Here is a 20563-nt window from a genome sequence, read left to right on the forward strand (position 1 = left end):
TTTTGCCAGGTAGGACAAACATTATGGCTTGTCCTACCTAGCACCACTTAATATATGCATTTTGCATTCTGACTATTGAAATACTATTATTCTTATCAGGTGAATAAAATAATTTGTATTGGGGCACTTCACAAAGACTTGTATTACATTTGGTTACATTACGAAAATGGCCTATTAATTGATGGAAGTTTTTTCAAAAACTGCATACTTGTGACGAACGAACAGGTGTTTACTATTAAAATGTATTTCAATTTATGCATGTTTCTCTCAAGACTCTCATGAAACCTTGGCCACTGGCTATATATCATGATTCACCTGCTATATACAAAATAGCATCTCTGTGGATAGAATTCACCTTGTATACATTAGGCCAAATAAAAAAAAAAAACATGTTTAGCGTCCTGTTTTTTCGAAAAATAGGAAGGAGGAGGCCCTTTTTATTTTTTATTTCAAAATGGCCGCTCAAAATTGCCGCTCGGTACATTTTCCCTGACAGTCGAGGCTATTTTTTTCAAGAAGGCCGCCGACAATTTTTTTTTTTTTTTTTAAATCAGAAATAGAGCCATTTTAGCAGTGTTTTTCATGTTTTTTTTTCTTTCAAAAAAAAAAAAAAATAAATAAAAAAAATAATAATAATAATAAATAAATAAATAAATAAACAATTAAAAAAAAAAAAAAAAAAAAATAGGAGGCGGCCCCCCAAAAGGAAGCGGGCGGGGACGCTAAACATGTATATATTTGTTAATGGCCTTAGTTGTTGATAAGTCGAACAAGCCTTTGGCAAGACAGTTGTCAAGAGACATTTTGTTTCTCAAAAGTATACATAAAATTAGTAAAAATGCTTGTATTAATTGAATTTGAATACACCTTGTAGACCATTGGTTCAAAACAGGCGCGGTTTTCTTTGGCAACCGTATAACGAACTATACGTAATCCACCTGTGCCATATCATTTCAATGGTCAGAATGCAGACTGCGTATAGGCGATTGTATAATAGGTACGCGCCATCTTGCCATCCACCCCCCCCCCCCCCCCCCCCCCCCCCCCCCCACCGGAGAAAACTATCCAGGTTGTGTTTGCCTTTTTAGTTGCATCTCAATCTAAATCAAATACACCGACGAACCCTCTTCAAACCAACCGATGTTTGGTCATTCGGGTTAATGTAATTGTTTGTTCGGTCTAATTGTCGGTTCCGTTGGTGTAACCAGGGGCTATAGTCAAGGGATTTGTTAATAAAAGGGGAAGAGCGATTAAATCATCATAATATGACACGCGCGCAAGCAAGGAAAAGAAAGAAAAACAAAAAAAGAGCCAACTGCTAGGAGGTAGGTGGGGTTCGGGTCATGATTTATAAAAGAAAATGGTGACACATAACAACAACAACAACAATATTCGTTTAAGGTGCCAATGGGGTGAAAAATAAATGTGGAAATGAATGCCATTTACAAGAATAACACCAATATGATTAATTCAATGAAATTCCATATTTGGTATACGATCGATCGAAAAGACTCTCGAGAATTGTAATATATATCTCATAAAACAGGCTCCGATTACTTAACACGTCAATGTAATGATTGTTTAAAGGTGAAATTCAAAGAAAATCACAAATATGTCAACTAATGTATCACTAGAAACTGGTAAGCTAACAGATGGCCATCGTACAAGTTTGAGGTCAGCTACATATCGGGTGATTTATAAAAATAAAAATACAACCACCTCCATAGCAGCTGGGATATACGAGAGATTCGCCAGAAAAATAACGATGTTTTAATGACGTCACAACAGGGACCAATACTGCCCAAGCAGACGACATCCCATAAAGAATGAACATAATTGCAAAGCTATTATTTGTCAAATTATAATGAGTTTAGTGTATATAAATGTAATGGCACGTCAAACCGATCAAACGGGGACATGACCCGATTCTGATAACTAAAATCTTTTGCTTGGAAATACACTGGATAGGGGTTAATTAACAATCAAAGAAACCAGACTTTCAAATTGAAAAGCCCCCGGAATGATATTAAGGACGGCATTTGTTCCCTCTTAAAACGCCGAACATACCGCGGTGTCTGCAGCTGAATATACAATGGCGTCTTATTTTGTTTACAAGCGACAGATTCCTTTATTTTTGTATCGCTGCATTTGTCATCAAAATAAAACCATGCGCGGGGTTTAGAGTGAGGCAATAGATTATACATTTAGCCTGACGGTAGTGAAGTAAGAGAAAGAACTCAGGAGAAGATGAAAACACAGGCACTGAAAATGTGTGAGATGTCATGGGACATCGTCTGCTTGTGCAAATCATGTCCCTTCTGTGATCTCACACATCTCAGCAGCGTTCGGAGAGCTATTCAGGTGCTATGCCGGGGCTGTATTTAAGCGTTTTGTAATTTATGGAGCCAGACGTAGTTTCAAATTTAAGTTTCAACTTTGCAATAATGAAAATTAAGCTAGATTTAAAATCAATGAATATCTACTTTAATAGGCTGAGCCTATTTTAGTAATGTTTCCACATGTATTGCATATATACGTCTTTGTGAAGTGCCTCGATCGTTTTCATATAAGAATAATAGTATTCAATAGACAGAATCTGAATTGCATACACATGAGTTGTGTTAGGTTGGCCCTACCTACATCAACACTTAATTTACGCAGTTTGCATTCTGAATAATGAAATACGATTATTCTTATCAGAATGAAATAATTTGTATTAAATGAAGCACTTCACAAAGTTGTATTGAATTTGGTTACTTTATGAAAATGGCCTATTGAACTTTGAAATAACCTAATTAGGTTGATTTTCGAAAGTCTTAATTTATAATTATGTTCTAACTATTTCGTCAATTTATGAGTCCTGCGCGTCGGAGGCTATGCGTAGCAGGATATTTTTTTTTGCAAACGCTGAATTGCAAAGACAATTAAAGGTAATACAAAGTTTTGGGATGGGGTCATGAATTTGGTTCAAATGAACATGTTAGAAGCATATGCGATCCTACAATATTCAGGGATCGTTGTTGCGGTTGAAATCGAGTCTAAAGTTATGAAATTGTAAATAATAAACTCTTTATGTTATATAGGTCCCTCTCAAGGTCAAGATATTAATTAAGCTATAAAACAATGTTTCTTGACTAAAATCGACCAATTAGCTATTCCCGTTTGGAAATTATATATCACAACTACATATTCTGAGATTTTCATGGTCACAGCTACCATTGTACGGCCGTAGGCGCTAATTGAAATTTATCAACATTTACCGGGAGCACCGGTAAAGTTTTATATTCAATTTTTCTCGAAAGGAGAACTGTTTTAGGGGCTAATTTTTCTTGTGCTTATAATACATCCACAGGGGCATCCAAATATATCAAAATTGTAAAAAATCACTTTCCACCCAATTTTCAAATTTCCCGAGCCGATTTTTTTTGGGGTGTTTATTTGAACCCCGTAAGTGATGTTTTCCTGGCATCTATTAACACAATGGAGACCATAAAAAGCAGTGCATGATAACGTCTTTTTAAATCAAGTAACAGTTAAATACACAGTTATATCCAGAGTTATCATGTGTTTGGTTAAGTTACCTGATGAGTTGAATATCTTCTCACAATATTTGCACTTGAAAGGGTTTCTCTCCAGCGTGCGTTCTTTTTTCTTTCTTTTTTTCTTTCTTTTTTTCTTTTTTTTTCCTTTTTTTTTTTTTTTTTTTTTTTTTGGGCCGCCCAAGGGGGGGGGGGGGGGGGGGTTGCAACCCCCAACCCCCCAACCCCCCCCCCCCCCCTGGATCCGCCACTGTATAATTATGACAATAATTTGTCTATTTGGCAGTTGATCGGTTTGAATTAAATCTAAATTGTCCTCAAATCAAACTAAACAAAAGCGCGATACGTAAATATTCATAAATGAATGATACACGCCAGTAAAAACTAAAACAACAACAACAACAACAACATAAAATATTACGCCTGGCCGAATGTCCTTTTGCTTGCAAAAATCAGCTGGTTGTTTACCCTTTAATAGATATGAGCATGCGCAGTAGCTTTGTTTTGCCTTTTCTAGAGAAATAATAGGTTGACCGACAATACAACATGTACACTGTACGCTATCTCGAACTGTCAAAGGTCGTATGCGTCTGAGAAATAAGCTTGTTTCTAAGGAATTGTGTAAGTATTATGTGGGAAAGATTCTGTTTGTGAAGTGATAACGAATGAGAAATTGTATGCAGGTTTGATGTGCTGTTATTCTGCTTTTGACAAGTTATTTACTGTCTGTGATGAGCTGTGTGTGGGTGAGCTAGGGACTGGACTGGATCGAGTTCATCTTCGAGAGTGAGTGGTAAATGTACGTGTGTGGATAGTGCACAGCACAGCAGCTGATCCGTAGATTGAGTGTAATGCATATCGTGTACTGTAGATATTGTTTAGTGTAGACTGTCTTATCTTGTGTTACCAGTGTCTCTTTGGTCAGGTGTTACTGACTTGTACTAGTAGTAATGTACGCACTTTCTATGATGTCTGTATTTGACGTAGACATAAATAACCTTCTGGTATGGAGAATTCTTTTGATGAGTGATATAGACTATGTGTAGGGTGTCTGATCGCGCACCCGATGTTGTGTGCTAAAATCTTTCCCATAGAGATTGCACACATCCCTATGTGGTCTACATGCATTGCGCGACCAAGCAAAATTGGTCAATGATTTTATGAAAAATTTGAAATTCAAACCTTTATAACAAATGATCCTGAAGGTGAAACTCAATAAATGTGGTGTCATATGAAAGAGCAGGTTTTTCTCCATATTCCCCATAGGGGGCCACCCCCGGAATTCTAAATATATCTTGCTCAAAACAGCGATTTAAACATCGTTTCCATGGTAACTCGGAGATTTACCAATTTCACGAACTGCCCCCCCCGAGGGATAAGTTGGGCCAGCTGTAAAGAATATATCCATGCACTTATTTTTTCTCTAGTCCCAAGGGATCATTTGTTACAACAGTTTGAAAATACCCTTGCTCCACGCTTTGCATATCGTGCTGTGCATTAGCTGTGCAGCTTTTGAGCAGAAATTATAACTCTGCGTGAACCACTTTTCTGTCCATTCTGACCAAAATGCTATGAATATTGCACAGTTTTTGAGGGGCTGTATCTTTTGATAGAAACATCGGTGAGTCTTGAAATTTGAAAGGTATTATTCTGATTACATTTTTTACTCCAATATCCAACAAAAATGGTGAAAAACGATCCCAAATTGAAAATTGAAAAATCGTTCAGACACCCTACTATGTGTCATCCTTTCCCATCCCATATGCAGTCCCATAGGACAGTAGACCGAATTTTCCGTCTCTTTCGTTCGTTAGCCTCTTATTGGGGTAGGGTCGGCTCTCTCTTTAGAGACGGAAACCGTCTATACACATTCCCTTGATAACTCCACGGCCATTTCAGGTCGTAGCGTTATGCCCCCAAAATCCCCCAAAATGTCATTTTACCTCATGCATTGATTAGATCTATTTAAAATTAGGAGGTTATACTACATCGGTTCCACTTACCAACTTGACTGAAATAATCCGTTTAATGGTCCCTTTTATGGAAATTATGGGTCAAAATCGACATCCATGTTGAAAATCTTGCAAGCCGTGTTAAACTCTCGCTGCGCACGGAGTCATCTAAATCAATCTCATCCCTTCTAGTCTACGCCGAGGGCAAAACGATTATGAAGGAAAAACTGTGATAACGCCATTACGAACGTGTAGATGGCGCACAGTTTTTCCTTCATAATCGTTTTGCCTTCGGCGTAGACTAGAAGGGATGAGATTGATTTAGATGACTCCGTGCGCAGCGAGAGTTTAACACGGCTTGCAAGATTTTCAACATGGATGTCGATTTTGACCCATAATTTCATTAAAAGGGACCATTAAACGGATTATTTCAGTCAAGTTGGTAAGTGGAACCGATGTAGTATAACCTTCTCCTAATTTTAAATAATCAATGCATGAGGTAAAATGACATTTTGGGGGATTTTGGGGGCATAACGCCACGACCTGAAATGGCCGTGGAGTTATCAAGGGAATGTGTATAGACGGTTTCCGTCTCTAAAGAGAGAGCCGACCCTACCCCAATAAGAGGCTAACGAACGAAAGAGACGGAAAATTCGGTCTAATAGGACAGGGGTCGCAGACTCTCAGTCAAAACTAAATAAATACTGTAAGTGCAAGTCACTAAGTGTATAAAGAATGCGCTGCATGACCAAGAAAACGCTTAAGGTACATAAAGGGGTGTTTTTTTTATAGATTGGACGCGGTCTGCACGGTGCCGCATTAAGAGGTTAAAAAACGATCCATTTTCGAGAAAAAGGGTAATTTTTCAAAATCCTGCTATATGCGTTAATCAGGTATTTTTCTAGATCCTGACTCCGATTTAAACAACTTAAAGGGTAATCCCTATCGCACTTCAAAATATTCAGGGGACAATGAGCAACAATTTTACAATACATGTTTAGGAGTACACTTTGGTGAACTGTTTATAGGGTGTGAATTCGGGGGAAAAACACGCAATATCCTCATATAATGGTGTATTTTGGCTTCAGAAGAAATCCTCGCTTAGGGGATGCCTGCTGGAAAACCTGTGGTCATGCATGCTTATAGTATTTCTACATGACTGAGACCCCCGGGTGGATCAATAGATAAATTTTTATCTTTAGACTTAACAGTTTCATTTAGAAACAAATGATGATTGGAAAGGAAATAGATCTAATTTTCATGGGGTGGTATTCTCTTAAGTTAAGCCGGGACTAAGTCCAGACTAAACAAGAATTTTAGTTCGCACTTCTATGGAATGCTAGGTTTCATCTTCCTCCTTCAATATTCATGACAAAGATAATCTACCAAGGACTTTGTTGAAATTTAGTGTATACTCATATTATCTTTTTCTTCCTATTTCAGTGCAAAATTAATTTGTTGGACACTTTTCATTGACGGATTTAAATAATCTGTTCAGGGCAAATTAGTTCACAACAGGCACTCCATAAAAGTGTGAACTAACTAAGCACGCGCTAACTTAGTACGCGCTACCGGAATACCACCCATTTACTTTAGTATAAGTATCAAGATAAAATCGAAAAAATTATTGGAGAAATAAAAATATAAGGAGTATGTATCTCTCAGCTATCTGTCCATTTTCAATCACATACAAACTGCATTGGGTAACTTCCCCTCCCTAACCTGTACGATGTACTTCATTCACTGTATAAATGTGGTCAATGTATGGAGCCAGACGTAGTTTCAGCGTAACTACTGTCCATATCAGAGATTGAAGCATTTGTGCATTTGCATTTGTTGTTTGTAATTGTACATGTGTGAAATCATTGACTCTTCTTCTTCCTTCGGCAGGGCTTATGGGTCAGATGGTCGAGTTCATGAGGTCACTGTAAAGGTCATCTTGATAAAATCACCATGGACACCAGGCCATCTAGTGTCCTGCATCATCTCAGGAGGAGAGAGATTAGGGTAAGTGTTAGGAGGAGGTGCATTGTAAACACTCGATGCATGGCTGATCATCAATGAAACGGAGTTAAGTCTTTTGTCAACTGTGTTTGTTGCTATGGCAGGCAGCCAGTGAAAAAGAATTTGGTTATTTAAATTATGGAAATGCAAGCAATAATTTAACAAACAGAACTTTGTTATTTTTGGCTCATTTTTCCTGATTGAGGTGTCGTATGAAAGAGCAGAAAATGAACTTTCTAGAGATGTGATTTTCTCTTTGAATTTCAGATACCGTCCGCCAAATGACTTATTGGTACCCTCTCTTCAAATTGTTTTTAATCACTAATGCTTGAAATATGCATCATTATGAGTTGCATCAAATGATCTGAGCTTTAAAAATATGTGTCATTTATTAATTATAATTGTGATTAAGTTATGATAAAACATCGATAAATTGGGGTTTTGTTTTTTCTGGGAAGTACTGTATAGTTTATTCTGGAATGAATTATATTCCTTAATTACTTCTCTTTCCAAGGGATTAAAATAGTTTCTTTTTACAGTCAAATAACTTCAGCTGAGAGGAATAGATTCATGAGTAATTATTATTTGTATACGGTATTAAGTATGTTTGTGGTCTGGTGGTTTAGGGTTTTAAACCCCCTTCCTTCCCCCTATCTATCTCTCATATTTCTAGTAATGATTTGTATTAATTGCTCTTATCTTTCATTCTTCTGTCCAGGACATATCTGTGAGGAAGTTTCAACAGATTCACCATGTAGATGAAACACTTATCAACAGACTGGGCTTGGAACATGAGTTAGAGGTAGGAGCTCTTTGACTTCTAGATTATCTCGCTTGCCCTAAGATTAATACAGGAACCACTGGTTGCCGTTGGTAATGATTAAAGCAAAACAAGACTTTGAGAGGTTTTGAGGTAACCTGTTGTATTGCAAATGCAAAATACCAGTGAATTCTAACTAGTACTAATCATAGTTGAACTGAGAAAACATTTCAACTGTGTATAAATATAGGATAAATAAAGGAGTTGTGAAACCCTTTACAGAACATTTTATTACTTTTTTGGTGTAAAACTCTCCTTTTTAGAAAACATATCTCATTCATTGATGCTCTGACAGTTCTGACCTTGTTGTAATTCATGAACAATGAGTTTTATTATATCCCATATTTCTTGTGTAAAGACAAGAATGGCCCCTTAATGTTCATATTTTGTGTTTCAATTGTTTCAGGGTCATAACGGGTGTGTAAACTGTTTGGAGTGGAATGAATCAGGATCGTAAGTGTACCAGAACATATTACTTAACATGTTTATACTACAATGTAGAATGTACAATCAAGTAAATCCACTTAGACTTACAGATATGTACACTGTACTTCAACTTACATTCTTTTCAATTTTTGCAAGAATAATATTATTATCAATTTATAAGCAGAAGTCTATGTTGCCTTTGTCTCTCGTTTGTATCTTTCTTTTATAGTGGGAATGTAACATCTCCTATACGGAATGGAATTGCTTTAATGAGAATTACTTGTAAATTCATACCAAAAAAAGAGAGTTAAATCTGACAACTTGTCTTTTCATTGCTACTGCTACTCTTTGTTTATATCCTGTTTATCTAACTGTCCATGACATCTGTTGACAATAATTACATTGTACACATTGGGCTTCTCTTGATATAATTAGGTTCCTTTCAATTCAATTCAATTTCAATTTCAATTTATTTATGTTTCTAACAACAAATTACAAATCAATTATAAACATTTACAACAAATGTAGAAATACATATTTGAAACAGAGGGGTCCACTAAAAAGCAGTGCTTGTACAAGTGTGAACACCTCAAATGAGCTTCATATCATAACTTTTTAGGGTTTTTTTCTTTAAAATTTCAGATTGTTAGGCAGTGGTTCGGACGATCTAACGGCCGTGATTTGGGATCCTCACAGAAGGAAAAAATTGACAACTATACGGACGGGCCACCTTGGAAATATCTTCTCTCTTAAAGTAAGGAAAGACAATTTTGGAGTAATATTTTTTTAAACATGTTTTATAGCTTTTTATCTCTCTCTCTCTATATGAATATGTGTGTGTTTGTAATTGGGTTTTTACAGATATGTTTCAATCAGATGGTTGATTACACAGGAGACGCGATAGCTCAGTTGGTAGAGCAATGGTCTCGTGATCCGGCAACCAGGGTTCGAAACCAAGGCGATGCGCTAGTGCCCTTTGTGGTAAGGCATTTATCCTCATTACCAGTTCCATCGGAGAGAACCTAAAACCGTCGGCCATCTGGTTGCTTACTTATAAGCATTTATGCTTTTTTAGCAGTCAGGTAAAATAACCACCACTACACCCTTCCTCCACAGTTCTTGCCAAATTCCCAAGACGAGACCATAGCCACCGGGGCTGCCGACTGCAAAGTCAGAGTTCACAACGTGCCTAGGGGCGAGACTACACATGCCTTCAGCTGCCATGCCGGTCGTGTCAAGAGACTAGCGGTGGTGCCCAACCTCCCGTACATGTTCTGGAGTGCGGGGGAAGATGGGACGATAAGGTATGTTACTTTATTCATCAGGGGAGTGTTTCACAAAGACTAAGATCGACTTTAAAGCCCATCTGCACTAGTTTGGTCATGGGGAATTATACCTCCCGGCAAAGTCACTTACAGGTGGTTATTTCATCAAATCAGCTCTCAATTAACATAATAAAAAGGGGATCATAGGGACCAACAGGCACTGAATAGGTATTGTTTGCTATATAGAGGGCATAAGTAGCTATAAGTAGTATAGTGGGGCTTTAAGTTGGACTTAACTATGGCAGGCAGTTCATGCCACTGTTTGCTCTCACCATTATGATCTGTGGATGATATTTTTTCCTTCAATAATGAGTTATCACAAAATAAAGTTCTGTAGATTTGTGACCATGATTTGTACGTCCCTTGAGAAACCAATGCCAGTAAATGGTAAAAGCAAACAATGGCATAAACAGCCTGCCATAGTTAAGTCCAACTTAAAGTCGATCTTAGTATTTGTGTAACACTCCCCTGGAGTGCAAGATGAGATTGGATGATAAGTTTTGTTTTTATTTTATTATTTTTGTATTTTAAATACTGATGTATGATACAAATACCTCAGACTTGCTCTACTATACATCGTAACATGATTTAATTTTCTCTTCTTGTTGCTGTTGCTATATCCAGGCAGTTTGACCTGAGGTCCCCCCACCTGTGTAGCGATAGCTGTAACAATGTCCTTATCAATCTCAACTATTACACCGGCAAGCATGGGGAATGCAAGTGCCTCGCGATCAACCCTCACAGACCTGAGCAACTGGCAGGTAAGACAACTTAGAAATTAAATCCATTGAAATCAATTTTATGCTTTAACCAGCAGACTAGCTGGACTATAATCCATTCCATTTATTGTCCTTATTTCACCACTGTAGCTGCTTTCAAATTCTACTTCTTGAGTTCCCTCTCACTCAATGTAGACATGTAATGAATGTAGTCTTTATAGACAGGGGGGGGGGGGGGAGTGTAGGTATGTGTGTGTAATTTGGTTTTTACAGACGTGTATCAATCAGATATGATTATATACGTCTGTGGACCAACCTTTAACGTCACCATCCGAAAGACGTGACTCAGTTTCGACCTGCGTCCCTCGGCTTAATCAGTTTGTAACTTCCATCGTTAACAGGTTCCCTTTGTACTGTTTTCCAGTGGGAAACTGTCCAAGAAACACAAAATTGTGATCCTCATTGACATGTCTTTCTTAACAGGTTATCGCTATTAAAAGCAGATTTGACTGTATAATATTTTCCCTTGTTTGATCTCTGTTCTCTACTAGTCGGTGCTAGTGATCCATTCATCAGGCTATATGACATTCGCATGTTGAACCCTCATGCTGTCCACTTCTCAAGAGATGAGGTTCTAAGGTCGGCATGGAGGACCCCCGCCCCGGAACCCGACGACCATGGTGAAGTGCCAAGGGGATGTGTGCAATATTTCATAGCAGGTGAGAAGGTTTAGGGTTCAATACTACAGTGGGGTAAAACTTATGCAGAATGCAAATGGAATTGTTGGTATATTTTCTAGGCCTCAATGTACCACTTAGCACAGAATTACTATGTACACATATAGTGCAAAGGGAACATGCCACAACTTTTGATGCATGTAGTTATTTGCTCATAAATTTACACACATGTGCTGTTTATAAAACAAAATTGTACAAGGTAATGAAGGCTCAATTAAAAAAATATTCAGTGAATATTAAAGACATAGACGTATTTTATGTTATCTATATACAATGCATGTACATTGTGCTTGAGCTACTTACTTATGTTTGCTTTCCAAGATGGTGAAAACATGATGCATTGCACCAATCGCATGACTATTTCAGCTATCACTTGTTATGTTTTGCAGGACATTTACCTGTCAAGGAAGAAGACAGAGGGAGGAGATATCGGTCACTGGTAGCAACATATGTGACCTTTGGCCCTACAGGTCATGAACTTTTAGCAAACCTTGGAGGAGAACAAGTTTATCTGTTTGATGTAAACAACAGGCAGAAGCCCAGACTCTACAATGTTGGCGACTACCAGGCTCCAAGCTCCAATGGGTATTGTACAAATGGTGTTTGTAAAGGTATGTTATTTTATTTCTGATTTTTTTAAATGTATTTATTTACAAAGCATATTAAGGAGAAAATTTAAGACAGAATCTTCTACCTTGTTTAATGGCAATTTTTTTTAGTGCATCTTCATATGTAGATTTTGAGGAGGCTCCAAGTTTATTTTTTCTTGACAATTTTCCTCATGAAAGTTGGTTTCCAAATTAATCCATGAACACCTACCATTGATGTAGTTGCTGGAGCTTCATTGACTGAGTGGGGTAGTGGTATTTGTCCAAAGGGTCATTTCCCAAGGATATGCTGTACTACCTGGTAGGATTATTCCTTGAAATGTGATATGCACTATACAAAAACCGAATATTATTATTATTATTAGGTGGGTATCCGTCCAGAAAACAGTTCTCCTAGAATCTAGTGTCATGAAATTTCAGAAGAGTTTTTTTAGATAAATTGCGTAATCAAGACTTCACCGAAGCAATTTCCATGAACATGTGGCAGATAGATTAATGTCTCACCCATGATATCAGTTCTGTGACAGGCATTTGATGACTATCGATATACAATGGCTTAAAATTATTATTGTCTTCATGTCAATTTTTAAATTGAACAGAAGTCCAGCAACACATAGGTGAAGCATTATCGTCTAACGGATCATCTGTAGATCCAGCTGCTAACGGAATAAATGGTCTCTTCCAGCCAACCAACGGCATGAAGAAGGAGGATTCAGCTGCGAGGGCGGGCTACTCGCATCACAGCGAGAGGCATCAATCTAGGTCACATGCCGCCCCAAGCCGGAGAAAAGGGTGAGGGATAGTGAAGGGAAATAGGATGATGTAACTGATGGAGATGATGATGATGGTCATAATGATACTGATGAGGATGTTGGTGTCGAGGATGATGAGAATAGTGGTGATGATGGTAATAATGATGATGATGATGATGATGATGGTGGTGATGGTGAGATGTTGGTTGTGATGATAATGGTGATGGCAATGATGATGATGATGATAATAATGATACTGATGAGGATGTTGGTGTTAATTGCCGTTGTGTTGTTGATAAAAATGACAGTGTACCATGCATATTCCATAAAAAAAGAACAGGATATAAGGGAGGAAGATGATGATTATGATTCATGATGCTTGCTGTATATTTAACGTGTACTGTACTTATGACATTGCACCTCACCAAGGCTTTTATTGGTGCCATCTTTAGTAAATGCAGTTCAGATCATTTCACCACCCCCATAACATATTAAACCCTCCAATTTTTGTACTCTTTCCTCCTCTTTCCCCCTTTCAGCTCAACCAAAGAACTCCCTCCTAAGATCGAAGCATGGAAGCATGAAGCAAACAAGTTCTACTGTGACAAGAAGGATTATACCTCGGCCATCCGTCTCTACAATCAGGCCATCAGCATGTGTTCTGACCACGCTATACTCTTCGGCAACAGAGCAGCAGCTTACATGAAAAGGGGATGGTAAAGCAGAATTGATTGATTATAGAAGAAAAAAAAATGTTGTTGCATGCAGCGAAGGCCTCCAAGCATACTCATGTATCTGTCTGTATTGAAGTATATTATGCTAATTTTGCTGTTTTGTTTGTTTGATTGTTTTTTGAGGTGCCTTTTGATGTTTATGATATATCTAAATGACACCTAAGGCGGTCAAGTTATATGCATTAATTTTTAGATACACTTTGTGTATTTGTTGTAGGTAAGTATGCATCTCGTGCTCTGTAACAAATGGACCAAGATTAGAAAATGCATTATTGATAATTTTTGTGTGAAAAGTTACCTGATTAGCCTGATGAAATTGAAGCCTAGGCACCAAGCATCGCAAGGCCCACATCTGTCCCGCCCGCTGCCTGCTCTGTCTCCTTTGTATACCAATTCAATATTTGATTAGTGTTTTTAAAACCACCTTTGTACACAGCTCTCTGTGACTACATAGATGCCAATCATTGCAAGGCCCACTTCCCTCTAGCCCACTGCCTACTTTAACTCATTTATATGTATTTACCTGTCTACACCGATTTTTCTTCTAGCCCTGCTGCCTGCTCTGTCTCCCGTAAATATACCAAATGAATATTTGATCAATGTTTTTAAAACCATCTTCGTATGCAGGGATGGGGACATTTACGCAGCTCTCCGTGATTGCCACAGTGCCTTGAGGCTAGACCCCAAGCATCGCAAGGCCCACTTCCGTCTGGCTCGCTGCCTGCTTCAGTTAACCTGGTCCAGCGAGGCCCATCAGTGCCTGCAGTCGTTCAAGACCAAGTTCCCGGAGTACGCCAAGTATTCCGAGTGCCAGGCCCTGGAGAGGGACATCACGTCTGCCGTCTTCTCAAGTTCAGACAAACGGACTAACGGTAAGATAGGATGCGGCCGTCATTGTTGGTCAAACAGTTTTTGAGCGTCAAGTAACGCCTGGCTGGAATGCTCCCCAGGGAGTGGAGTTTGTGCACACAGTGTCTGCGGGCAAGCACTGAATCCAATGACCGGGGTAATAGTATATTTGTAAAGTGCTTAGAGACATTTGTTATTATAATATATTATTTGCTATTATAAACTAAATATTATTATTTAAGATAAGATGGGACTGTTCCCCACATCCTCGGCCAATCCGCTGTTAACATTTGAACATGAAGCTCTGTGAGCATTCAATTTCGTAAGCTGCTCCCTGCGTCAGGGTAGTCATGCACATCCAATATAAACTAACCCTAAACAGCCTCATTTATGTAGAATAATAACCTTAAGTTTGACTAACTGTAACAGACATATTTACTCTTATCCCATATAAGTACATAATCATACAATATTGTTATGAGATAATATACAGTTAAAAAATTTCTGACAAATAGTCAAACTGTTTTCAATACTGCAAATGCAATTAAATGTGAACCCATTTGGTATACATATAGCTTATCATTTGGAAGGCATTGTATAAGGCATTAAATATTGTTCACCAAGTTTATCACCTTTAATGCTTTCCTCAAATTCCAAATTCCCATTTTGCAGAAGCCCCCAGTGATCAGGAGTGGCCAGACTCTCCGCCGGGCGGTTCAAAGTCGTCCAGTAGTGAGGCAGTAGGGCCGAAGGAGAATGAACTTAGAAACGATGCGTACGACTACACGGAGCGATACTGTGGGCACTGCAATACAACCACAGATATCAAGGAAGCCAACTTCTTTGGAAGGTAAATAATAACGATAATAATAATAGGCATATTTATATAGCGCCGTCTATCTAGACAGTTCTATTCCAAGGCGCACAAGAAAAATAGAAAGAATGAGAGAGTTTGGATGAGTGTCATAGGTATTGTTAAAAAAGATGAGATTTCAGCTTGGATTTAAAGGTCTCTAAGGAAGTTATGATTCTCAAATTAAATGGTAAATTATTTCAAAGAGAAGGTGCTGCAGCTGAAAAAGCCCTTTCACCACAGGCTACTGGCGTCTTGGGGATATTAAGAAGATGCTGGTGTGATGATCTTAGACTACGAGCTGGTGTGTAAGGATTAACAAGGTTTTGTAAATAGTTTGGTGCCAATCCATTTACAGCCTTCCACCTTAAGTCTTATTATCTTTTCCCATGTTCTCCCCATACCCTCTTTACAATCTGTGAAATTCCACTCGGTTCCCACTATATCCTTTTTCGACATATTCGCCTCTCTTTTGAATTAAGGAGATCATTTATTTAGTATATGTCTTGAAATATGAAACATTATAGTCTTTACATTTTTAGTATGTACTTTCAGTACTGGTATGTTAATTTAAGTCTGATAAAATTTCCTCTTGAGATGAAAGTATGCATAATTGTCAAAAGAGTTTTACATGAACAATCATGTTTGTTCTAATGTGTTGAAAGAGAGGTTTGCCTGCTTTGGTTTCTTAGTTTGTTAGGCAATCAAACCCTGGAAAACATATTTGATAGAATTGTCTACATGGACATGTGCCCCTTAACCCGTTGCCTACTAGAACAGGGTGGCTTCTGTATTAATCCTACAGGAAATATAACAATTTTAGCAGTCAATATGTTAATACCGTCGGACCTGTTTAATTGCAACCATGGGTGCAGGAAGACTACCTGTCTATTTCTATTTTTCCTGGTCTTGACCAGGGTTTGTTCATGGTAACATGTTAGGAACCTGTACATAAAGACCACCTGCATTATTGCATATAAAGATTACCTTTCATGTCTCTCTCTCTCTAGTGGTCTCTATAATTATACAGGTTTTACTTTATATCTTACTTCAATATAGCTATGTAAACTGATCATACATGTAGATGGTAATTTAAATGATCAGTAGCCAATAAGAGACCCAATCATATCCCTATTCAGTAATGGCCAATACATCATGGCCGGTTCTGACGACGGCTCATTCTTCATCTGGGATCGGAAGACCACCAACATTGCTCGCGTTCTGAGAGGGGACGATTCCATTGTCAACTGCCTTCAACCCCATCCATCCTCTTGTCTCCTAGCAACCAGTGGCATTGACCCTGTCGTCAGGTTATGGAGCCCTCGACCTCAGGTTAGTTTGCAAAAAAAGAAGCTGTTTTTGTATTTTAACAGAATGCATTAGTTATGTGGGGAGCTGCTACTTGTAGAGCACTGTCAAAAATACAATTCATGCTGTTATGATGATGATGCTGAAGATGATGCTGAAGATGATGATAACGTTAATGATGATGGTGATGATAATGATTATCATTGTGATGATGATGATGATGCTGACGAAAGTGATGATGGGAAAATTAAATTTCAAGGTTGTGAGGCTCAAAGCAATTAGACAGAGATGATGGATATCTACAATTTTATTTTGGTAGCAAGAATCTGAGCCCCAAATATATGAGAGAAAGTGAATGAATGTACGTTGTACATTGTTACATGCTTGATACATACTGTACATGGTTGTAAAGCCAATGCCTAAGGTCACGAGGATAAAGGAATTCATGGTAATATGCTTAGCATTGTGAGTGTCTGTTAATTGGTGCCTGGCTGGAATGATCCCCAGGGAGTGGAGAAGGTCTCTATCTATCTATCTTCTCCTGGTTCGGAGGTTGATTGCAACATCTCTCCATTTCACTCTTCTGCCATTCTGGTAAACTCTTGCAGTTTAAGTCCACTCCAGTTCTTGACATTCTCTTCCCAGTTGATTCTGGGTCTCCCTCTTGGTCTAGTTCCTTCCACTCTTCCCTCCAACACATCCTTTAAGAGGCTTTGGTGCCTTTTAATATGACCAAAGTATTTGACTTTTCTCTCCTGAACTAATCCTGCCAGTGCAATTTGTTTACGCCCTGCAATATCTCTTGGTTGGTTTTCATTTGTTTCCAGGATATTTTCATACTTCTTCTGTAAATCCACATTTCAGTGGAGAAGGTGAAAAGGTGACATAATATACTTGAATGCAACAAGTCATTGTTGTTCTCTATGCTTCTATATACCATCTCCAGGACGGCAGCAGCAACGACCGCTGCATCACAGAGCCCGACACGGCAGCAACAGCCAACCAGAGGCGGATGAAAGCCGACCCCCTGGAGGTAATGCTGATGAACATGGGTTACCGCATCACAGGAATCTCCACAGATGGCTCGGACGATGAACCTGATGCCCCCATGCCATGTAGACCTAGCTAGTGGTCCAGGGGACACGGTGTCCAAGTGTTCTTGTCGTGATGTCCAAACATGTTGGAAGACGCTCATTTAAAGTGCACAACACCCGACAGTATTTCATGCACACCTAACAGGACTTGATTTCAAACTGTTCAACCTGAAGTCATATCCAAAAAATGCTTGGATGAATGCCCTCTGACTTTACATGGTGTACATATATTTCACACGCGTGCGATGCTTATGTTCCATGTAGTCCTAGTGAGTATTCAGAGGGACATGGTTTCCAGCTGTTCAACATGTAGCAACTTCCAAGAAAGTTTAAAGACACTTCTTGCATGAAGTGCACAACAACCCTGACAGTATTCTATGCACACCTGGTGGGCATTTCACAGAACTTGCCATCAGTGACAAATGACAGTTTATGTTATAAGCTACTGAAATCCTTGCTTCTGATTGGTTATCAGCAGATTTGTCACCGATTTTGGTCATTTGTCATTGAAAAAAGCTTTGAGAAACGGGTCCCAGATGACCCTCTGCCATGTAGGTCTGAGTTATTAGTCCAGAGGACATGGCCTTTGAGGGTTCCTGTTGTGATCTTCGAAAATGCTTGACGAAACTCAAAATGTTCCTGACAGTATTCTGTGCTCACCTGGTACTGATATGTGATCTTGGCCTGGCAATATTCTTGGCGACACGGTTCCAAACGGTTCATCCAGTAGCAATGTCCAAAAAGTTTAAAGACATGTACTCACCTTTAAACGCACCATGCAGGCCTACATGTACTTGTACACTGTAGCTAGTAAGTTCAGGGGATAGTGTCCCTGTATTTTATTAGTGATTTACAAAAATTCTCCCTCGTCTCCAGTGCACAATGCCCCCGACAGTATTTTATGGACACCTGGGCCGGTATTCAATTTAATACTTAAGTACAAAATGTAAGCTTTATACTTAGTATTCGGCTTAGATAAAATACTTAGCCAATTTGGGTATTTAATTCACATTTTTGGCTAAGTATTTAACTCTAAACCTAAGCCAATTCCATACCAGACTTAAGTCAATTATTTGGAGGCCTTGATTGGCAGGCATATGGTTTTCTTACGCAGTATTATAACCTGCGCACAATTATATCAGCGCGCATTTATTGCAATGTATCAATTGCGCATTACTTTTGATTGACCGTGTGACGTCACAATGCTTATCACTAAGTATTTTACTTAGATTTTGTCTTATGTAAGTATAAGTCTAAAATGCGATTTGAATATGAGATAAGTAAATTACTTAACTTAGCCATTTACTTAGTAAATTTCTTACTTACTGGTATGCTAAGTATTGAATTGTAAATCGGCCCATGGCCCTGCCTCATTAACAGTTGCGATTAATCACAATTTTGCGATCGATATCAATCGCAACTTTGTACATAATAGAGAGGAAACTACAGAATTGCAATTAATTGGACTTGCGATTGATCCAGATCAATCGCAACTCTTTATAAGGCGGGGCCCTGATGTTCATATGGCATGTAGGTCAAGGACAAGGTGTCCATGGTGTTCCTGTTGTTCTGTTCCTAAAAGCGCTTGAAGACACTCCAATGGCTAGTGGGACCTAGGCTTAGCGAGTGTTCTAGTGAACGTGGTTTTAAACTGATTGACCTGTAGGGATGTCCAAAAAATACTTGTAGACATGCATGGAGATTTAATTTGATTTGCATAACACCAGTGAAAATATTGATATTTGAACCCATCAATGAAGCTGCCTGTGAATACATTACAATTGCTCCGCGAGATAGTCATGATTAAAAATATATTGCAAAATCATGTTTAACCCGTGTTTCAGAGTGCATTTATGATTATTTCATTTATAATGCACATCCATTAAGTTTTTGATAATAACTCTATTTGGAGCTGAAATATGAAGTATTCTCTTATTTGTGTTTAGATAATTATATTTTAGATCAGTTAGTCTATATATGGACATGAGTTTTATTATGTTATTCATTGTGTGAATTTCTTTTTTCACCAGTATCTCATAAAATAGTTTTGCAAAGTATTATTTATTTTACATGAAACAATTATTGCTTGTACAGAGGTATGAACCCTGTGTGCTTACTTGCATGGTACTGGGATTGAAAATCTTGTTGACAAAACTACCCTCAAATGGCCAGCCCTGGACAACGTCTACACCTCTCCAAGACCACGGTCAGCTTTCCCCTTTGGTCACTACCTCCTTTAAAGACCGTCAATACTACTGGGCCAGAGGGGATTAGACCACACAGCAAGGTCACTGACAGGTGGCTATCGCATTAACTCAGCTCTCAACTAACATGAGAAAAAGAGGATCATGGGGGACCAACAGGCACCAATTGGAGAAGTTTTCTATATAGAGGGAGCAAGTAGCTACAAGTAGGACAGTGGGGCTTTAATAGGATGAGTAATGAGGGGTTAAAGGAATAATCATGGATTGATGATTAAAAAAAAAAGTTTTTGTAAGAAAAGTTTGTAGCCTTGACAGAGTTGATATCAAATGTTACTTATTTGCGATTGATATCAATCGCATCTACATAAGAGATACATAAGGAGACTACAAACTTGTAATTGATTTGGATCAATCGTAAGTCTTTGTATTAAAGACGGGGGCCCTGATGACAGAAAAGCCTTTGTTTGTTACGTGTGGCAACCCCACCCCTTAGTGAATTATGGATCTGTCATTGTACCATGTTAAATACTACAATTCACCGAGGTTGTAGTAGTTAACCCCATTTACTTCCTTCTAGGGTTCTAGGGAGGGACCTGTAATTGTCTGGGGAGCAAAATATATATACCTCAGTGAGATAGT

The 20563-nt window shown here is 38.4% G+C and overlaps 1 protein-coding gene across 2 annotated transcripts; it reads left to right on the top strand.

The window, feature by feature from the left end:
* Nucleotides 1–4058: 4058 nt before the first annotated feature.
* LOC587957 (WD and tetratricopeptide repeats protein 1) lies at nucleotides 4059–18886 on the top strand. Of its 2 annotated transcripts, XM_030972687.1 has the most exons (15): nucleotides 4059–4160; nucleotides 7382–7498; nucleotides 8214–8297; nucleotides 8722–8768; nucleotides 9384–9495; nucleotides 9858–10045; nucleotides 10691–10827; nucleotides 11337–11504; nucleotides 11912–12133; nucleotides 12730–12922; nucleotides 13422–13598; nucleotides 14244–14488; nucleotides 15138–15315; nucleotides 16458–16650; nucleotides 17573–18885. In XM_030972687.1, exons 2-15 carry the CDS (start codon nucleotides 7445–7447, stop codon nucleotides 17753–17755), a joined length of 2181 nt encoding a protein of 726 aa, XP_030828547.1. In that variant the 5' UTR covers nucleotides 4059–4160; nucleotides 7382–7444; the 3' UTR covers nucleotides 17756–18885. The 2 variants fall into 2 exon arrangements, with proteins under 2 accessions (XP_030828547.1, XP_030828554.1); XM_030972694.1 differs by lacking the exon at nucleotides 4059–4160 and having other exon boundaries at nucleotides 7412–7498; nucleotides 17573–18886.
* Nucleotides 18887–20563: the final 1677 nt, after the last annotated feature.

Source organism: Strongylocentrotus purpuratus, unplaced genomic scaffold (assembly GCF_000002235.5).
Source record: "Strongylocentrotus purpuratus isolate Spur 01 unplaced genomic scaffold, Spur_5.0 spur5_contig_863, whole genome shotgun sequence".
Lineage (NCBI taxonomy): Eukaryota > Metazoa > Echinodermata > Echinoidea > Camarodonta > Strongylocentrotidae > Strongylocentrotus > Strongylocentrotus purpuratus.